The sequence below is a fragment of the Procambarus clarkii genome, chromosome 94, assembly GCF_040958095.1.
Source record: "Procambarus clarkii isolate CNS0578487 chromosome 94, FALCON_Pclarkii_2.0, whole genome shotgun sequence".
NCBI lineage: Eukaryota > Metazoa > Arthropoda > Malacostraca > Decapoda > Cambaridae > Procambarus > Procambarus clarkii.
Window position 1 is genome coordinate 2,786,709 of NC_091243.1, and position 21,485 is coordinate 2,808,193.

The 21,485-nt window shown below is 43.2% G+C and overlaps 1 protein-coding gene across 4 annotated transcripts in view; it reads left to right on the top strand.

Moving 5' to 3' along the window:
• CARPA (Carbonic anhydrase-related protein A) overlaps positions 1-21,485 on the top strand; it is a 339,981-nt gene that overhangs the window by 117,455 nt on the left and 201,041 nt on the right. The window contains exon 2 of one of the 4 annotated variants that reach the window (XM_069319934.1): positions 14,694-14,741. The exons of 2 other annotated variants lie outside the window; for them this stretch is intronic. In XM_069319934.1, coding sequence (XP_069176035.1) covers positions 14,694-14,741 — 48 coding nt within the window. Of the gene's footprint in view, positions 1-14,689; positions 14,742-21,485 lie in introns of those variants that run through there. One more of the 4 variants, XM_069319935.1, reaches the window with a different exon arrangement.

The following is a 21,485-nucleotide window of genomic DNA, read 5'->3' on the forward strand; positions in this document are numbered from 1 at the left end:
CCTAGTGTGTGAGCACTCTTCTCCTAGTGTGCACACTCTACTCCTAGTGTGTGTGCACTCTACTCCTAGTGTGCACACTCTACTCCTAATGTGTGTGCACTCTATTCCTAGTGTGCACACTCTACTCCTAGTGTGTGTGCACTCTACTCCTAGAGTGTGGCACTCTACGCCTAGTGTGTGTGCACTCTACGCCTAGTGTGTGCACTCTACTCCTAGTATGTGCACTCTTCACCTAGTGTGTGTGCACTCTATTCCTAGTGTGTGTGCACTCTATTCCTAGTGTGTGTGCACTCTACTCCTAGAGTATGTGCACTCTACTCTTAGAGTGTGTGCACTCTTCTCCTAGTGTGTGTGCACTCTGCTCCTATTGTATGTGAGCACTCTACTCCCAGTGTGCACTCTATTCCTAGTGTGTGTGCACTCTACTCCAAGAGTATGTGCACTCTACTCTTAGAGTGTGTGCGCTCTTCTCCTAGTGTGTGTGCACTCTACTCCTATTGTATGTGAGCACTCTACTCCCAGTGTGCACTCTATTCCTAGTGTGTGCACTCTACTCCCAGTGTACGCACTATACTCCTAGTGTGGGCACTCTACTCCTAGTGTGTGTGCACTCTACTCCTAGTGTGTGTGCACTCTACTCCCAGTTTGTGCACTCTACTCCTAGTGTGTGCACTCTACTCCTAGTGTGTTTACTCTACTCCCAGTGTGTGCACTCTACTCCTAGTGTGTTCACTCTACTCCCAGTGTATGCACTCTACTCCTAGTGTGTGCACTCTACTCCCAGTGTGTGCACTCTGCTCCTAGTGTGTGCACTCCACTCCCAGTGTGCGCACTCTACTCCTAGTGTGAGCCCTCTACTCCTAGTGTGTGCACTCTACTCCCAGTGTGCGCACTCTACTCCAAGTGTGTGCACTCTACTCCTAGTGTGTGCACTATACTCCTAGTTTGTGCACTCTACTCCTAGTGTGTGCACTCTACTCCCAGTGTGCGCACTCTACTCCTAGTGTGTGCACTCTACTCCCAGTGTGTGCACTCTACTCCTAGTGTGTGCACTATACTCCCAGTGTGTGCACTCTACTCCTAGTGTGTGCACTCTACTCCCAGTGTGCGCACTCTACTCCTAGTGTAAGCACTCATCTTGCCTCTCTACATCAAATACATTGAAAGACTCTACCATGATTGTGTGTATGACCTTAGTAATGATCCAGTGCTGTGCCACCCTTAATAATCCAGTGCTGTGCCACCCTTAATAATCCAGTGCTGTGCCACCCTTAATAATCCAGTGCTTTGCCACCCTCAGTAATCCAGTGCTGTGCCACCCTTAATAATCCAGTGCTGTGCCACCCTTAATAATCCATTGCTGTGCCACCTTTAGTAATCCAGTGATGTGGCACCCTTAATAATCCAGTGCTGTTCCACCCTTAATAATCCAGTGCTTTGCCACCCTCAGTAATACAGTGCTGTGCCACCCTTAATAATCTAGTTCAGCGCTACCCTTAAAAAGACTAAGAGTTACCCTAAGTGTGTTTCGCGTTATTTTGGTGCCTTTCGTGCCATTGAGAGAGTTTTATGGTGTCAGAGAAAGTGGTCCACTTAATAACCCAGGTCAGGGACTACAAAATGTGGTCTACTTATTAACCCAGGTCACAGACTACAGTGTGTGATCCACTTAACCCAGGACATATAGCAAACTTGTGAAAGCTATACATAAACATATAAACGCCCCGTGTTTATTGTATGTTAACTGGGAGTTTACTTTAGTCATGGACAGTGGTCACGACTGTGGTAAACTTTGTGGTTTATCAGTGAGGACTTGTGGGAGCCGGGAACCCTCCAGAGGTTGACCGGAGTTGTAGCGCCCCAGACAACCTTCCTGGCTCCTCACCCAACACCAGACCCAACACAAGACCCAACACCAGACCCAACACCAGTCCCAACACCAGACCCAACACCAGACCCAACACCAGACCCAACACCAGACCCAACACCAGACCCAACACCAGTCCCAACACCAGACCCAACACCAGACCCAACACCAGACCCAACACCAGACCCAACACCCTACCCATATGCCCGCCAGCTTGGGTGGCATAGCATTTCGTTGTGTTTCCAGAATATGACTCTAAACATTCACTCCAATAACAGATCTCGCCAGACGTAATATCACAAGGGGCGGGACGCACCCTCAACACGTTAGCAAGGGCTGTGAAGCTCATCACACACACAACTGCCATTTTTAATACTCCGAGGCCTCACATTACAGTGTGAAACTCCGCCGTCAGCAGCGGGCCAGAGCGGCAGGTGGTTCGTAAAACACCAAGCGCTCCGGGACTCCCAATTCTTGGCATAGGTCATAAAAGTAATTTTTGCTTTGGAAGACGTTCTAAATTGAATTTTATGTTTATTTTATATATTTATTATTAAGATATATAACTAATTTTTTATGATGAAGGGCGGGGGGGGGGGTAAGGTTTATTTAATGGATTGTTATATATTTGTGTTATCTAAAGTGTTTAAACACGTCCAGTGGAAGTGACCGCCATTGAGGTGCGGTTCAGTGATGGAGACGCTGTTTATATCCTCTAGTCATGTGATTCGATAAGTATGTTGACGTTGATCCCATGGACACTGTATGAGCACAGTGGAGCTCAATCGTACAGTCGTTGTGGGTCTCATATAGACGCACTCTACGTCTGCTCTATTGATCTGGCGTAGACGCACTTTACTACACTCCTACACTGTGGGGCCTCATTTGGACGCTGTCTAAAACACTCTGTCACTCTAGTAGAGTGACGCTGCCCGTGTTTGACAAGATATATAACTTCTCTCCCCAGAATCTTAGATGAAATAGACAAAACAAGTGACGTATGCGTCATATTTATTTCTGCTACCTAAATGTAACTAAATTCTTGGCTACAAACACACACACACGCACACACACACACACACACACACACACACACACACACACACACACACACACACACACACACACACACACACACACACACACACACACACATTAATGGATGCATGCATTAGGCAGTGATGTGGTGAAGGCTGACTCCATACACAGTTTCAAATGTTGATATGATAGAACCCAGTAGGCTCAGGTATCTGTACACCAGTTGATTGACAGTTGAAAGACGGGACCAAAGAGCCAGAGCTCAACAACTACAAGCAAAACAACGTGAGTACAACTAGGTGAGTACACATACTCACACACACACTCACATCCTTGACACATGGATATATATATATATATATGAATGAAAACTCACACCCCAGAAGTGACTCGAACCCATACTCCCAGAAGCAACGCAACTGGTAACTACAGGGCGCCTTAATCCGCTTGACCATCACGGCCGTCAAAAGGAAGTGATAGCCGAGGCTATTTGAGCCACTTCCCCGACGGCAACTCGGATGGTAATCTTGGGCATAGCATTTCACCAAATCACCTCATTCTTTGGGGCACACGTGAGGAACACAAATGCGAACAAGCCTGAATGGTCCCCAGGACTATATGCGAATGAAAACTCTATGTATGGGGACCATTCAGGGGACCATTCAGGCTTGTTCGCATTTGTGTTCCTCACGTGTGCCCCAAAGAATGAGGTGATTTGGTGAAATGCTATGCCCAAGATTACCATCCGAGTTGCCGTCGGGGAAGTGGCTCAAATAGCCTCGGCTATCACTTCCTTTTGACGGCCGTGATGGTCAAGCGGATTAAGGCGCCCTGTAGTTACCAGTTGCGTTGCTTCTGGGAGTATGGGTTCGAGTCACTTCTGGGGTGTGAGTTTTCATTCGCATATAGTCCTGGGGACCATTCAGGCTTGTTCGCATATATATATATATATATATATATATATATATATATATATATATATATATATATATATATATATATATACATACATATATATAATATATGTACAATTATATGTGTGTCAAGACTAAGAAAAGTGTCAACCACTCTTCATATGACACGCTATAGGAATGCTCCGAAATTCACGAAAGGATTCGCAGTCGGCCTGAAAAATAGCAAAGCATTAGCATAAATCTTCCCTGATTCAGAGGCGGGCGGTGAGAAATGACTGGCTTTGGAATTTTAAACGACATGCAGAAACACCATCTGAATATTTGGGCGTCTACATTACAGTTTTTTCTCTTTCACCGAGTAATTACTTTTGTGTTTATGGCAACTGAGAAATGCGAAATAATAACATGTTTCAGTATATTTGTTAGTATGTAGTTTTTCTGTCCACTATTGGAATGATAGAGTACGTTCTTGTGCGCGCGCACGCACACACACACACACCCCCTTCCCCCCCCCCCCCCCGACACCACACACCCCCCCTCCTACCCCCCCCCCCCCCGACACACACACACACACACACGTCTTGCAGAAAACAGGTGGAACTCAGCCCCCGGGTTAGACCTTATAATTGTACCAAAAATAGAATTGTTCTGGTGCAATTCTTTTGTGAAGAGGCAGTGGAGTACATAATGGAGAACAAGCATTTATTCAGAGGCAGTGAAACCCATTATAATGTGTTTATTGAGAGGTGTCTGACGAAAGATTAACAAATTGCCCAAAAGGCGAGATGGCCAGCACGACACCGTAACCCTAGCCTTTCACGTAACCTCACCTCCTAGGTCACCTCCCAGGTCGCCTCCCAGGTCACCTCCCAGGTCCCACCCTACCCAACTCTGCCCTGCTATACATCCCTCCTGCTTCAACCCCCAATAACTCCACTGCCCCTGCTACATCGCTCCTGTCAATGACCCTAACGGGCCAAGCCACGCCCTCCCAAAACCCACGTTCCCACCCTCCTCCCTTATTACCCCCTCCCACACCCCTGCCCCGTAATATATATATATATATATATATATATATATATATATATATATATATATATATATATATATATATATATATATATATATATAAATATGACCGAAAAAGTAAGATTAATAATTCTATCACGAATTATCTCAATGTTTCTTATATTTCTTTTCACTGTTGATGGTAACTGAAAAATCAATTCTCCAAAATTCATTTTTATTTCTAGTCTGACGCGACACTTGAACGCGATTCGTAAAACTTATTACATTTTCAAAGACTTTAGTTTCACACACACAACTGTAACTAAACAGAGTTTAAACAGCTTCGATTTTATACCTGCATTTGGGTGAGGTGATATGTTACAACAGTTTTTGGATGAGGTGAAAACAAACTTTCAACACAAGACAGAATACGAAACAATGGGTATAATATTTTGTAAGTTAAAGGAAAGAATGGGAGTAACTGCAAAGGGCCTATTGACCCATATTTCTTGATGCTTCTATATTGGTGCGGAGTCTTGAAGTGGGTAGAATATAGATGTGCATTAATTGGCTGTTGATTGCTGGTGTCGACTTCTGTGCCTCTGTGTAGTGCCTCGCAGATATCAAGCCGCCTGCTATCGCTGTATCTATCGATAATTTCCGTGTTTTTTTGTTAAGACTTCTCTGGTGATGGTCTGGTTGTGGGAAGTGATTATATGTTCCTTAATGGAGCCCTGTTGCTTATGCATTGTTAATTGCCTGGAAAGAGATGTTGTTGTCTTGCCTATATACTGAGTTCTTTCAGGCTTACAGTCCCCAAGTGGGCATTTGAAGGCATAGACGACATTGGTCTCTTTTAAAGCGTTTTGCTTTGAGTCTGGAGAGTTTCTCATGAGTAGGTTGGCCGTTTTCTTGGTTTTATAGTAAATCGTCAGTGGTATCTTCTGATTTTTGTCTGTATGGATAACGTTTCTATTAACAATATCTTTCAGGACCCTTTCCTCCGTTTTATGAGCTGTGGAAAAGAAGTTCCTGTAAAATAGTCTAATAGGGGGTACAGGTGTCGTGTTAGTGGTGTCATCAGAGGTTGCATGGCGTTTCACCTTCCTTCTTATGATGTCTTCAACGAAACCATTGGAGAAGCCCTTGTTGACTAGGACCTGCCTTACCCTACAGAGTTCTTCATCGACTTGCTTCCATCCTGAGCTGTGGCTGAGAGCACGGTCGACATAAGCATTAACAACACTCCTCTTGTACCTGTCTGGGCAGTCACTGTTGGCATTGAGACACATTCCTATGTTTGTTTCCTTAGCGTAGACTGCAGTGTGGAAACCTCCACTCCTTTCCATGACTGTTACATCTAGAAAGGGTAGCTTCCCATCCTTCTCCATCTCGTAAGTGAAACGCAACACAGAATTCAGCACAAATGCCTCCTTCAACTCCTGCAGATGTCTGACATCAGGTACCTGTGTAAAAATGTCGTCAACATTCTTGCTGTATATGGCCGGTTTCAAGTTCATGTCGACTAAGCCCTTTTGTTCGATGGTACCCATGTAGAAGTTCGCAAATAGGACACCTAGGGAAGAACCCATGGCGACCCCATCTACTTGCTTATACATGTGCCCATCCGGGCTCAAGAAGGGTGCCTCTTTAGTACAAGCTTGGAGTAGTTTCCTTAGAATGTTTTCTGGTATGTCAAGATGAGTACAGGCCGGATCACGATACACTCTGTCAACTATCATCCCGATTGTTTCATCCACAGGTACGTTGGTAAACAGTGATTCTACGTCCAACGAGGCTCTTATCCCTGTGGCCCGTGTTCCCCGCAGTAAGTCAACAAATTCCTTTGGAGACTTCAGGCTGAAGGCGCAAGGGACATAAGGAGTCAGCAAGCTGTTGAGTCGCTTCGCCAGTCTGTACGTGGGTTTGGATATCTGGCTAATGATTTGTCGAAGTGGATTTCCAGGCTTGCGTGCCTTGACATTTTCATACATGTATCCAGGTTTGTATTCCCCAATAATCTTTGGCAGGTGGAGTCCATCTAGAAAGGGCAGCTTCCCATCCTTCTCCATCTCGTAAGTGAAACGCAACACAGAATTCAGCACAAATGCCTCCTTCAACTCCTGCAGATGTCTGACATCAGGTACCTGTGTAAAAATGTCGTCAACATTCTTGCTGTATATGGCCGGTTTCAAGTTCATGTCGACTAAGCCCTTTTGTTCGATGGTACCCATGTAGAAGTTCGCAAATAGGACACCTAGGGAAGAACCCATGGCGACCCCATCTACTTGCTTATACATGTGCCCATCCGGGCTCAAGAAGGGTGCCTCTTTAGTACAAGCTTGGAGTAGTTTCCTTAGAATGTTTTCTGGTATGTCAAGATGAGTACAGGCCGGATCACGATACACTCTGTCAACTATCATCCCGATTGTTTCATCCACAGGTACGTTGGTAAACAGTGATTCTACGTCCAACGAGGCTCTTATCCCTGTGGCCCGTGTTCCCCGCAGTAAGTCAACAAATTCCTTTGGAGACTTCAGGCTGAAGGCGCAAGGGACATAAGGAGTCAGCAAGCTGTTGAGTCGCTTCGCCAGTCTGTACGTGGGTTTGGATATCTGGCTAATGATTTGTCGAAGTGGATTTCCAGGCTTGCGTGCCTTGACATTTTCATACATGTATCCAGGTTTGTATTCCCCAATAATCTTTGGCAGGTGGAGTCCGGATTTCTTGGCGTTCACAGTTTCACATAAAAATGAATCTCATACTCTCTGACCAAACTAAATTCCAAAGGGTAACAAAGGAGACCACAGCTGAATTGAAAGTAAAGGTCAACAAATTGATCGAAACTGTGAACGCCAAGAAATCCGGACTCCACCTGCCAAAGATTACTGGGGAATATAAACCTGGATACACATATGGAAATGTCAAGACACACAAGCCTAGAAACTCTCTTCGGCCAATCATCAGCCAGATACCCACACCCACGTACAGTTGCGAAACGACTCAACTATCCCTCTATTTATCCATCTATTCCTACAACTACTTAACTATTTATCCATCCATCTGCTCCTTTGTCTATAGCTGTATCCAACTGGTTTCATTCAATCCATCCATCAATCTATCCACCTATCCATCTATCTTTTCACCGGTCTATCTACCTATCTATCCATCTATCTTTCCATCCCATCTATCAACTGTCTTTGTGTCTCTTTCTCTGTTTCTTTCTCTTTCTTTGTCTGTGTCTGTCTTTGTCTCTGTCCCTGTCTTGGTCCCTGTCTGTCTCTGGTTATCTCTCTAATGTGTGGGTGGTCGCCAGTGAGAGGAGCTTAGTGGGTGAAATTACTATAAAGAAGAATAGTTACCCCCATCTTCTGTTAATGGTCTGTGGCTTGAGGAACCTTTGAAGTTGTGGAATAATCACCTGTTTTATGATAGTACGGGCAAATTATTGACAGCACGAAATGTCTGTTAATTTATCCGAGATCAGTGAATTATGGTACATATTACTATAATAAAAAAACATTGAAAACGTTAGTTTTGAAAATAGTTTGCTGTATAGCATTTGGCAAAGCGAAAAATCGCCGTGGGGGTCTGAATGTAACCCTGGCACAATGTTCGTTTTTTAATTATGGTGATGCTGACATGCCTATGTTAATCCTTACCCAAGACCCTTCTTTCTGCTAATTTGGGTGATGCTAGCACCATGCATGTGGCCTTCGACCTCGAATAGACATTCTCTCGTACAGTATAGATAAAGATAAATGTATCTTACAATAAGAGTGTCTTTATTCGAAATCGGAGGCCACATGTCTCTGTGCCACTAGACATATCCAAATATGAAGGGGTACTGATCTAAGGCATGGGACGGATATAGGCTGGTCGAGGGAGTCTAAAGTTAAAAGATTTAAAAAATATTAATTATTCACACATCCCCACCGATTCTCAAGGATCCAGTTCTGGTCAAATGTGAAATATTCATACAGATATCCAAAGATTATATCATCATCAGTAAAATGTTATTTATTTAATCATATAGATTCAATTCTCTATTATGTATTAAATGCAATGCAGATTTCAGTATTTCTGAATATGTTACGTCAGTAAGGTTTTCATTGGTCCTTTTTTTCAGAATTCACTTTTTACTTGCTAATGACACACGTATATACAACGCTGTTATTTAGATATAGGCTGTTTTTGCAAGCAGGTCAATATTATCATCCTCTGAGATCTCAACATGTATTGTATACAGATGCATCTTATTTCAAATCGGGTTTCAAAACATAAAATATTAATTCGAATATCACCAACCATAGGGGTTACTACTACTATTTGTGCTCAATGCCATGAATCAATCTGGAGCTACAGTATATATTTGCATTTTTATTATATTTTCAGTGACAAGTCTTGCCTTGCCACAATTAAGGTAACTGGCTGCTTCTACTTGTCATCCATGTAATATGCTCTACAACATAATTTGTCAATATGTGCAGTTTAGATTTACCAATTTTCAATTGTCTACTTAAGCAAGTAAACAATTTTCCCGGAAAATTTTCTCTAGTAATTGTCCAGAGTATTATTAGATAACAGAGTCATAGATGGCTGATCTCGTCAGGGAGTTAATTACTCAGGGGGATGGTAAATGAGTATAATTTCTATGTAATTGATAAAATGCTAGCAATCTTTATCTCTGTCTCTCTCTCTCTCTCTCCCTCTTTCTCCCTCCCTCTCTCTCTCTCTCTCCTCTCTCTCTCTCTCTCTCTTCTCTCTCTCTCTCTCTCTCTCTCTCTCTCTCTCTCTCTCTCTCTCTCTCTTCTTTCTCTCTCTCTCTCTCTCTCTCTCTCTCTCTCTCTCTCTCTCTCTCTCTCTCTCTCTCTCTCTCTCTCTCTCTCTCTCTCTCTCTCTCTCTCTCTCCCTCCCAGCTCCCACTTTAGCTGGGACGTACCTTGGGACTCGCCTACAGCTCCTCAGGGACCTCCTGCATTGTTTCTCACTCCTGGATTTGTTTAATATTACCAGCTGCCTGAGAGGGCACACATATTACCAGCTGCCTGAGAGGCCACACATATTACCAGCTGCTTGAGAGGGAACACATATTACCAGCTGCCTGAGAGGGCACACATATTACCAGCTGCCTGAGAGGGCACACATTTGACCACCTGCATAACGTTGTAAATATTTCCAGCTACCTTGGGTGATAAACATTACGATCAGCTGCCTCAAGGAAACAAATATTACCTGCTGGCTAAGAACACAACTAGACCTATGATACTTAGCCTTATCGTTTTCATATATGTTTTAATATTCCCACCGAGGCTTGGTGCTGGATAGGACCACTTGCGTGGGTATGTCTTCTAATGTCACTTGAGCCCTTTCAGTGGTTATCCTAATGCTTCTGCTCTTGTATTGTGGGTTGATGCTTCTTTTCCTCCCTACTATATTGGTTATCTTCGTGGCTCTATTTTTGGGGAGTTACCGGTGTGCATGGGTGGCATGCTTAGGACGTAGCACCGGTTCTCATCCCAGCTAAACACACGACGGAACTTCGAACGTTGCTACAACGTTCGAACAAGTTTTAACATCTTCTAGCAATTGTAACAACCAATATAGCACGTTGAAGCAACGTTCTAATGCGTCATAATAACGTTAACACAAGATGTAACAATTTTATTACAAGTTGTAACAAGGGAATCATAGGGATCGTTACATTGTGTGTTTGCAGGGCGCGAAGGTCAAGTATTAAAATAATCCAATGGACTTACCTGTAAGGCTATGCTATGTTGCACCTTTTTTGGACTTGCATATGCTAATTGGGCAATTCTGCAAATTGCCTAGTTACCACCTTCTTATTCTTCCCTGTTCTGAAGGAACTGGGAAGAATAAGAATATTCAGGAAAGTTTACTAGAATATTTAGAAACGTTTAATAGAATATTCAGAAACGTTAACAAGATTTTTCAAGAATGTTTAACACCATCAAATATAAGTGTTGGCAATATTTAAGCATAAAAGTTTGCAGGACAGACAGAGGATCATTTACTTGAATTTAACAAACATGAACAAGATTTAAATTGGAATGTTCACACAACTGAATTGAAACTTCATAAGAATTAATCGCGAACGTTAACGGAAAAAATTATTCGTGAACGTATACAAGAATTCAACAAAAACGTTTTCAAGAATTAAATAGGAATTTTGGCGACAAATACATAGGGACATTTAATAGTAAATTGGGACATTTACGACAATTTAAGTGGAACGTTTGGAATTTTGGAATAGTTAAATAGGACCGTTTTCGACAAGCAAACAGGAACGTTAACGACAATTAAAAAGAAAGATTTACGACAATTAAAAAGGAAGATTCATGACAATCAAGCAGGAACGTTTACAACAATTTAAAACAGGAAGGAAAAGGGGAATTATCAAGGGAAAACGCAAAGCCATTACGACAATATAGCACTTTGAAGGGGTCAGGATAAGGATTTGGGATGGGACGGGGGAAAGAAAGGGTGCCCCAACCATTTGTGGATGGTTGGGGATTGAACGCCGACCTGCATGAAGGCAAGTCGGCGTTCGACAAATTAACGGGAACGTTTACAAACGCCAAATATGCACGTTTACGAGAATCTGTAATTCGAATTGTACAAAGGAAGAAAATATAGTGTTGGTTCCTGAGCTGGTAGTGGAGAGCCCGGCCCGCTTCCCTAGACGTCGCTTAACCTGATAATGCCCGCACTTAAGGTCACACTTGAGGGCAAACTTCCTCGGTAACTGCACGAATCTCGCGCCGTTACGGCCCCCCGGTCTCGGGGCCCCGTACTCCGCAGCTAAATGTGTAGGCAACGTCGTCAGGAGACCCCAAGACGCACAGTGGACGGCCAACCACCTGCATGTTGGTGAGACAATGGGGGGCGGGGGGAGGGGGAGAATGGTGTAGGGGAGAGCGGGAGATGTGCAGGGAGGAAGGGAAAAAGGGGGAAGGGGAGAGGTGCAGGGGAAAGGAGAGATTGGGAGGAGGCAAGAGGGACAAGGGGAGAGCGGGGAACGGGTGATGGGAAAGGGACAGAGAGAGGGGGGAGGGATATGGGAAGGGGATAGAGAGGCAGGGGAGGGGGTATGGGGGGATGGCGAGAGTGGGGAAGGGGAAGGTGGAAAGGGGGGGAGAGGGGAGAGCAAATGTGCTGTTAAGTGGATGTTAATTGACTTGAGTTTGTTTGCTTGTTTATATGGAAGAGTGTTTATGATTAGCTGGATTGTTAATGACGTTTGAAATAGTTTGGTGATGTAGAGTCTGGCCTCGGTGTCAGTGTTCCTCTGGCCCGCTAGTGTACTTGTATATTGACACAACCACACAGTCAATTTAATAGTTAAACAAAAGTACAATATTGCTTATATCTAAATCTGTTTATATCTGTATGTATGAATATCAGTATGTATACATCTGTATGTATCGGTATGTATGTATCATATATCCATCAAGTACGTCACTTACACCCAGTGTTTTGAAACTATTAAGATAATTTCCACTAATTGATGAGGGCGAGTTAATAAGGTGATGCCAGGAGATGGCTCCGGGAGACGCCCTATAAATACCTTCCCTTCGGGCTAATGAGGCTGGTGAAGGGAAGAGACAATGCCTTGAACCCTTCTCAAGAGGGGGTTTAGGGAGGGGGGGTTGGGGAGTGCAGGGGGAGGGAGGGCTTTTAATGACTGTTTACCTGCACCATAATGGCTTGTTGACACTTGCTCCTAACAAGCAGTGTTCCCATCGACGTCCTCTGAAGGACGCGCCAGTCTGCTATAGTGCTTGGCCAACACAAAGCTGCTTCAGGCAATACCTATGAGGAACCCAACACCATGAGGAACCTTCGTAGGGAAGGTGCTACTGTCAGGAACCTTCGTGAGGAAGGTGCTACTGTCAGGAACCTTCGTGAGGAAGGTGCTACTGTAAGGAACCTTCGTAGGGAAGGTGCTACTGTCAGGAACCTTCGGGAGGAAGGTGTTACTGTAAGGAACCTTCGTGAGGAAGGTGCTACTGTAAGGAACCTTCGTGAGGAAGGTGCTACTGTAAGGAACCTTCGTGAGGAAGGTGTTACTGTAAGGAACCTTCGTGAGGAAGGTGCTACTGTAAGGAACCTTCGTAAAGAAGGTGCTACTGTAAGGAACCTTCGTAAGGAAGGTGCTACTGTAAGGAACTTTCGTAAGGAAGGTGCTACTGTAAGGAACCTTCGTGAGGAAGGTGCTACTGTAAGGAACCTTCGTGAGGAAGGTGCTACTGTAAGGAACCTTCGTAAGGAAGATGCTACTGTAAGGAACCTTCGTGAGGAAGGTGCTACTGTAAGGAACCTTCGTAAGGAAGATGCTACTGTAAGGAACCTTCGTGAGGAAGGTGCTACTGTAAGGAACCTTCGTGAGGAAGGTGCTACTGTAAGGAACCTTCGTGAGGAAGGTGCTACTGTAAGGAACCTTCGTGAGGAAGGTGCTACTATATGGAACTCGCCACTATAAGGAACTCACCCCTGAGGAACCTACCACAAAAAGGAACCAATCGCTATCAGAAACCCAAAACCATGAGGAACCCCCCCCCCATCAATGAGAGGTCCGCCTCTCACAGCACCTCATCAAACCTCACTTCGCAACTTCTTTTTAGTGGGGGTAGGGATGAGGGGAGTGCTGTAGGAGGTGTGGGGGAAGAGGTTGATGGGTAGGGGGGGAGTGCGGTAGGGGGAGTGGGGTAAGGGGTGAGAGGGGGTGTGGGGAGGGGGGGGGGAGGACTCGGTAATTGTCAAATACCCCAGAGTTGCTTGGAGTGTTTGTGCAGTCAGACATTGCCCAGGTGTGAGGTGCGGTAATTACGGAAGGTGTGTGGCTGGAGGAGACTGAAGGGACACGGAGGGGGCTGGAGGGGGCTGAAGGGACACGGAGGGAGCTGGAGGAGACTGAAGGGACACGGAGGGGGCTGGAGGGGGCTGAAGGGACACGGAGGTGGCTGGAGGGGGCTGAAGGGACACGGAGGGAGCTGGGGGGGACTGAAGGGACACGGAGGGAGCTGGAGGAGACCTGAAGGGACACGGAGGGAGCTGGAGGAGACTGAAGGGACACGGAGGGAGCTGGAAGGGGCTGAAGGGACACGGAGGGGGCTGGAGGAGACTGAAGGGACACAGAGGGAGCTGGAGGGGGCTGAAGGGACACGGAGGGAGCTGGAGGGGGCTGAAGGGACACGGAGGGGAGGGGAAAGGGCTGGTAGGTAACAAGGGGAGGCAGGGGGAAGGAGTAAATAGGCCGTAACGAGGTTACCCTAAGTCTACACAATGGATTACTCCGCGGTAACTAACCAGCTGTACAAACCAATTAAGGGGCCAGCCATTAGGGCGGATTATGTCATCTGCCGCAGTTGTTTCTCGCGTCATTACGGTATTTTGGGTGTATTTTTAAGAGATGATCGTCTGTGGGATTTTAGGCGTTGCTGTGGGATCAAGGGGGACCTTGATCCCACCCAAGCCTTGTTAGGTTGTGCGCTCATTACTCGGAATCAACTTTAATCTTTAATGACTCCGGTTTAGCAATGTCTTGCAGCAATTATTTTTTGTTTTACAAAATAATAATTACAAGTTTATTTTCGACCAGTTATCTTACCTTGTGAGGCATGAACTTCAAGTTATAAGATGTTCTTTATAATTCTTATTTTTTTGTATCTGTGAAGACAGTTAAGATTTAGTTGACCTGCTGATCCTATGTACACTTTATGGCAATATTCCCGAAACACTTTAAACCAATATGTAGTGGAGACTCTTGTTGGACATTATTAGTGGATTGTTTGGTGAAAATTAACCTAACCTAACCTAACCAACTCTGTTATTATTCTTTACAGGGTTGCGTGCCAACTGGGACGAATGGTGGACCTACGATGGCATATCAGGTCTGTACCTTATATATATATATATATATATATATATATATATATATATATATATATATATATATATATATATATATATATATATATATATATATATATATTTATATATAATATACTTGCCATATATATTTATATATAAAACTTGCCATATATATATATATATATATATATATATATATATATATATATATATATATATATATATATATATATATATATATATATATATATATATATATATATATAGGGGGGTACCACCACTGGTGCAATTATAGGGACCCACAGCCTCAGAGAAGGGAACACAGAGCACTCAGGGAAAAAACTTGCCATTTAACTCTGAATACGAAAGAGTGTTTACTTCTCCTACCACCCCCTTTTTTTATTATGATGTACACTTTATTATGCAAGGTTATACAGTTACATATCTGATTTTATACAAAAGATGAACATTAAGAGGACACAAGAAAAAGTTCGCTTCCTAGAGGCTGTAGATTTCCTCGAACTCCTCCGACGCCGGGCAGGAACCGAGGATGCAGCGGGCATTTTCCCTCTGGATCGCGACACTGAGGCGCTGAAAGAGAAAACTTGCTGCTCTAGGGTCTCTTCTGGTGTCAATGAGCTTGGAACCAAGATCCTTAAGAAACCTTCTTGCACTCTCACCCCATGGGCCTAGGGTCTCAGACCCTATTGGAGCGAAGTTGTACCTTTGATCTAATTGCCTGTATTTGACTGACTTTTGTTTTTCTCTGTGTGTCGCTGCGGCTCCTGCTGTGCCGGCAGAGAGGGTGATGTATGTCGTTGCCAGGGTGGATACGCAAGTATAGTCCCATGCTAACTGCCTACCACCCTTCCACGGACGCAGTGTGATTCCGTCTGGTCGGCCGGCAAAGAAGCCGGAGATGAACTAGATCAAATCTACACTGACGGGTCATCTAATCCTGTCAATGACAGGGCTGGTGCAGCATACACAGTAATCAAGGATAATACTTTCCAACACAGAAATGAAGAAAAAGCACGTATTGAGAACTATGCCTCTTCAACGCAAGCAGAGCTAACTGCCATTGTAATGGCGTTAAGGTTTCTTGAACGGAACACTAATGGTGCAATGATTTGCACCGATTCAAAAGCAGCACTGCAAAGCCTAAGTAAAAATCGGGCAGAAAATCGTGCAATAGTCGCTGAAATTAAGAGAGCTGTGAGAGTACTTACCAATCAGGAAAGAGTCATCAAGTTTCTGTGGATCCCCTCCCATGTTGGAATATGTGGAAATGAACGAGCAGATGTGCTGGCTGCTGAAGGCTTTGAAGGAGACCATATTGAATACTTCATACCCAAGACTCTACTACAACTTAGAGGTATTGTCAGGCAACATCACCGTGACAAGGTAACTGAGGAAAGGAGGATAGAAGCACAAACTAGTGAATCTTTACGATGGTACAACATGGCTGCAGCTGGCAGTCCCAATCGTTATGGCGAAGAGGAGGAGGACGAGGGAGGGAATCAGTAATAGCAAGAATTCCTCTTGGATACAAATATCCTTGGAGGTATGGAATGGAAACAACAGTTGATCAGCGAAGTTGCAGAATCTGTGGTGAGAGTGACGGACGCCGCCTTGACCACTATCTACGTGAATGTGAACACCTGAGAGTTATCAGAAATATGTGTAGAATAATAAACCCCACATTGTTTGAGTTAGGAAAACACTATTTGTCAAATATTGATGCTGTTCTTAAAAAATTACCCCACTTTGCACCCGCAAGATAACGTAAGCTTTCAAGGGTTGATAGATGTTAATCTTCTTGTTTGAGGAGTTGTTCACTTGAGACAGTTAAGCAAGTCCCAGCTGTGTCTGGGTACAAGTGATAGGATGAACAACCCAGCGGGTTTTCTTCCTATTGGGGAGTGTTGTACATGCTGCTATGGTGGTGTGTCCACTCACAAGATGAGTGGCGCTGCCCAATAAACTCGCCCCTCGGGGCAAAATTTAAAAAAAAAAATTAAATTTAAAGCACCATGTGTTGCACGTAAGAGCACAACACGCTGTACTAAATATAATATGATTCCATTTCAATGTTCCGATTTCATTGACAAATTTAATTTTCATAGATTTCGATTTCTTTTCCTTTTGATTTATTTAATTTGTGTGAAATTACATTGGAATTGAGCTGTGTTGTTTACCATACCGTTCATTTCGTGAGTATAGATTAATTTGTTATTTTTTCATTGATTTTCATTTCGTTTTTAACTGTTTTTCTTATATATAAGTGATGGGAACATCAGATCATTTGATGTTCCCAATTTTCTGATGGGAACATTAGATCATTTGGGAATACATCGGACGAGGTAGTGGGGAATGGTGGGGAGGACGAAGAAATAGGAGGGGAGGATGGTGGGAAGAACGAGGGGACAGAGGAGTTGGGGATGGTGGGGTAGAGGAGAAAGGGGATTGGAGAATGGTGGGGAAGACGAGGGGATGGGGAAAGGGGGGGAAGGTAGATAGATCGAGGGGACAGGGGAGTGGGAGAATGTAGGGAGGACAAGGGGACCGGAGTTGAAAATGGTTAGGAGGACGAGAACACGGAAGAGTGGGGAGGACAAACGGATGGGGGAGAGAGGGATTGGTGGGATGGACGAGGGGACATGGGATTGTTGAATGGATGGGAGGATGAGGTGACGAGGGAGAGGGGAATGGGGGGGTATATATATAACTGAAAATTTACACCCCAGAAGTGACTTGAACCCATACTGTCAGAAGCAATGTATCTGATGTACAGGATACCTTAACCACTTGACTAACACGACTGGACAAAAGAGGATGGTAGCCGAGGTTAATTCCACATCCCCCCGCCGACACTCTGTTGGTAATCTTGGGCATGGTATTTTATCAAATCACCTCATTCTTTGGGGCACACGCGAGGAACACAAATGTGAACAAGCCTGAACAGTCTCCAGGCATATATGAAACTGAAAACTCACACCCCAGAAGTGACTCGTACCCATACTGCCAGAAGCAATGCATCTGATGTACAGGATCCCTTAACCACTCGACCAACACGACCGGACAAAAGACGATGGTCGCCGAGGCTTATTCCCCATCCCCACATGTGAGGAACACAAATTCGCATTTGTGTTCTCTCGCATGTGCCCCAAAGAATGTATACATATATATATATATATATATATATATATATATATATATATATATATATATATATATATATATATATATATATATATATTAATATATATATATATATATACATATATATATATATATATATATATATATATATATATATATATATATATATATATATATATATATATATATATATATATATATAACTAAAAACGTGAAGTAAAAACTGTAAAAATATTGATAATGACGCAACATTTTTCTTAATTTAGGCTGTGCGTGAGGAGTAAAACTTTACTGGGAGCGTTGGAGCAGTTCCAAATGAACACGTAATCCAGCTAAGAGTATTCAAAAAGTTTTAATGTTGCTGCCAACTAATTTCCATATCATCATTGAACAAGATTTACTATTCGCAGAAATCACACTTGTTAGGTGTGTGAAACCAGACGACTGCGACCATCAGGTTTAAAAAAGTTATCTTATAGACAATATGTTACGAAAGCATAACTTTTTAAGTGTCGTTAACACCCAATACTTTATTTAAGGATGTTAACACCCGTCACTCTTTCATGTGCTGTAAACACCCATAACTTTCTTAAGTGCCATTAGCACCCATCAGTTTGCTGAGTGCCGTGAGCACCCGTCACTTTGTTAGCTGCCGTTTCGTTGAAAGACTTTCTTAGTTTCATGGTGAAGCGTTGTGAACCCAAACCCCGGACAGCTCTCGGTGGTCAATTTTCGGGTACAGATATTTCATCGAATCACCTCGCTGTTGGGACCACATGAGTTGGGGCCATATTGGCTTGGGAGACCATTCAAGCTTCTTCGCATTTGTGTTATTCACGTGGCCCCAACAGCAAGATGATTCGATGAAAATATCTGTACACTAAGATTGACAATCGAGTGCTGACGGAGGTTGGGTTAAAAGTCTCACGACTTCGAACCTTCGGTTGCAGACCACGAACACGTGATGAATCACGAAGAAATTAACACGTGATGAACAATGTGACAATGTCAGACCACGAAGTAAGGATTAGGATATGAGATTCCTTAAGTACTTTCGTATTTTATAATACATCTTCAGAAAGTGGATTTATAATGTTGTTGTTGTTGCAGTTGTTGATTAAGATGTAGATACTCAGAATGAAATGTCCATGTAGCACATGTTATAGTGAGCCTGTAACTGAGTTCGGTTATTTCCGATAACCTTGTTACTGTGATATTTAGGTCAAAGTTTTAAATGCAGGTGGGGTTTCCTTCTTTTCTCCCGTTTCTTTCCACTTCTGTTTTAGCGAACTGGTTTTAGGCTTGTTTTAATAATATTGTCTTTGAGGCGGATATTGATGCACAGTGTTCACTAGTGTGTCTCTTTCTTCAACTGCTTTTCTAACCATTGTAGTCGTTGTGGATTTTGCATCTAATGCAGCTGCTGTCGTTGGATTAATGTTGAGTTTGATGCGCAGGGCTTCAGTCGCTTCACATTCCAGTACGTAGTGCAATAGTGGCGCCTCTACTTCTGTTCCACAGATGTGACACTCTTTAACTATTGAGTTCATTACCTCCCAGCAGCACTTGTAACCGACGCTGAGCCTGTGTATGGCAACTGCAATGTCTCTGGATATCTTTTTGCCAGGCTTGAAAGAGTAGTACCCCAGTGGCTTGTTTGTACGATATCGCAGTGGATCTTCCTACCGCTACTTTGGCTCTGTGGCGACTTTTGATAGTTAGGAGTATTTTCTTCTTGATTTGCTCCCTAATCTGTGAAAATCCTGGAGGTATTTGAACCTGTACACAGGTAGAACAGTGGCAGTTTTTGCTAGTGAGTCTGCCTTTTCATCATCATCAATGCAAATTTGACTTGGTATCCAATTTAGGGTGATTGACAGCCCTAGATTGTGTGCTTCGTTTCCTATAAGTAGGATTTCAGTGATATTTTGTAAATTATCTCTGCCGACTGGATAACAATGTCTGGAGCGAAGATTTAGAGTCGGTATGAATGACGACATCATGTAAATTATTCTCAATTGCATAATATATGGCCTCTTTCAGGACTTATAATTCTGTTTGCAATTTTGAGCCCCCATTATTCATGCTCCAGTAAGCTTCATGGTTGTTAGTATAAACTGCTGCCCCAGCAGAACCTTTTTCTTGATCAACTGATCCGTCTGTGAAGATGTGAGTGGTTGTAGATCTTGAGATGGTTTCCATATGCTGTTCTGTGACTGCTTTGAGCCTCTGCGAGTCACATGCTGATTTTTTAACTGGTAATCCTTCAATGATTATCTTTAGACTCGATTCTTCCCATGGAGGAGGCTGCCGAATGTGTTGATATAGTCTATCTTTCCCTTTGTTTTTAATGATCGTTTCAAGTTCACTTTCTCCAGAATCTTGACCAGATTATCCGTCCATTTACTTGTTCTATATTGAAGGTTTCTGTGAAGCGATCTGTGTACATTATCATTGATTGAGAATCTGGCGGTAGTTTCCAATAGTTTTTGGCTGTTATGGTCGGTCTTTTTTGTTTGATCCTTTTTTCTAACACTGGTAAGTTGGTTTCCATGCGTAGATTCTCTCAACGTGACCATACAGGTGCTCCCAGCAGTGTTCTGTGGGCATCATTTTGTGACAATACCAGTTTCTCCCCCTTGATTATCACAGAGGGATGTAAGAGCAGAAGCAGCATTAAATCTCTTGAGTGAATTTCAACTTGCTGTCTCCAAATCTGGGATTATGTAATTAACCTGTTTGATAGACAACTAGGTAATGATACGACTACCGCTCTTGGTTAGAGTTTAAGTTTTGCCGTGTTAAATATAGAAGAGAATTATGTAGATCTTGCCTTAAGGTTTCTGCAATCTCAAAAAGTATAGCGATATCCCAGGCGATGATATCAACATTTGCAACGGAATAGAATATGGTCCTTTACTCAACCGCAACATCCCCAACTGACCAGTCACTTTATTCAATCTTTGAAAATGCTTAAAGGATAATTCTCTTCACATCATGAACAAAGGCGACAATTATTTTCAAATGGAAGCGCTATTAAACTAGCAAGATAAGTACCTACCGGTAAATAAAGGTCCCATCGAAAGATATTATCTTTTGTAGGGATATTCCTGCCCTAAGTCTCTGGCTGACCCACTAAGTGTTACTTGTTTTTGTTTTACATGGGCGGAGTTTGAGTATTTATGACTCGTATGGTCGCTTCAGTTTGAAACAGTTATTGGGAATTTCAACAAAACCCTTAAAACCCTTCTCAATAACGATAAGGAGTTGATTACTAAGTTCCTTAGTCGGTCCCTCCTTACCCTATATGTACGGTATTACAAAAACTCATGAGCCAGGTAACCCGGAGAGACACATCATTAGTTCAGTAGGCTGAGTTGTATATTAATATAAATAGTTAGTCCAAGCCTTGTCCCCATTAGTCGGTTCGATTTCAACCTACACACTCATATGTGTAGGGTGAAAACATTATAACTCATAATGATCATTCATAACCAACAATATACACTTAGTCAACAAGCTTTTCAATTTAAAACTGGATTATGATTTTAATCTAGTGAGCTTTGATATGACACACCTCTTTATTAAAGTTACTTCTGACG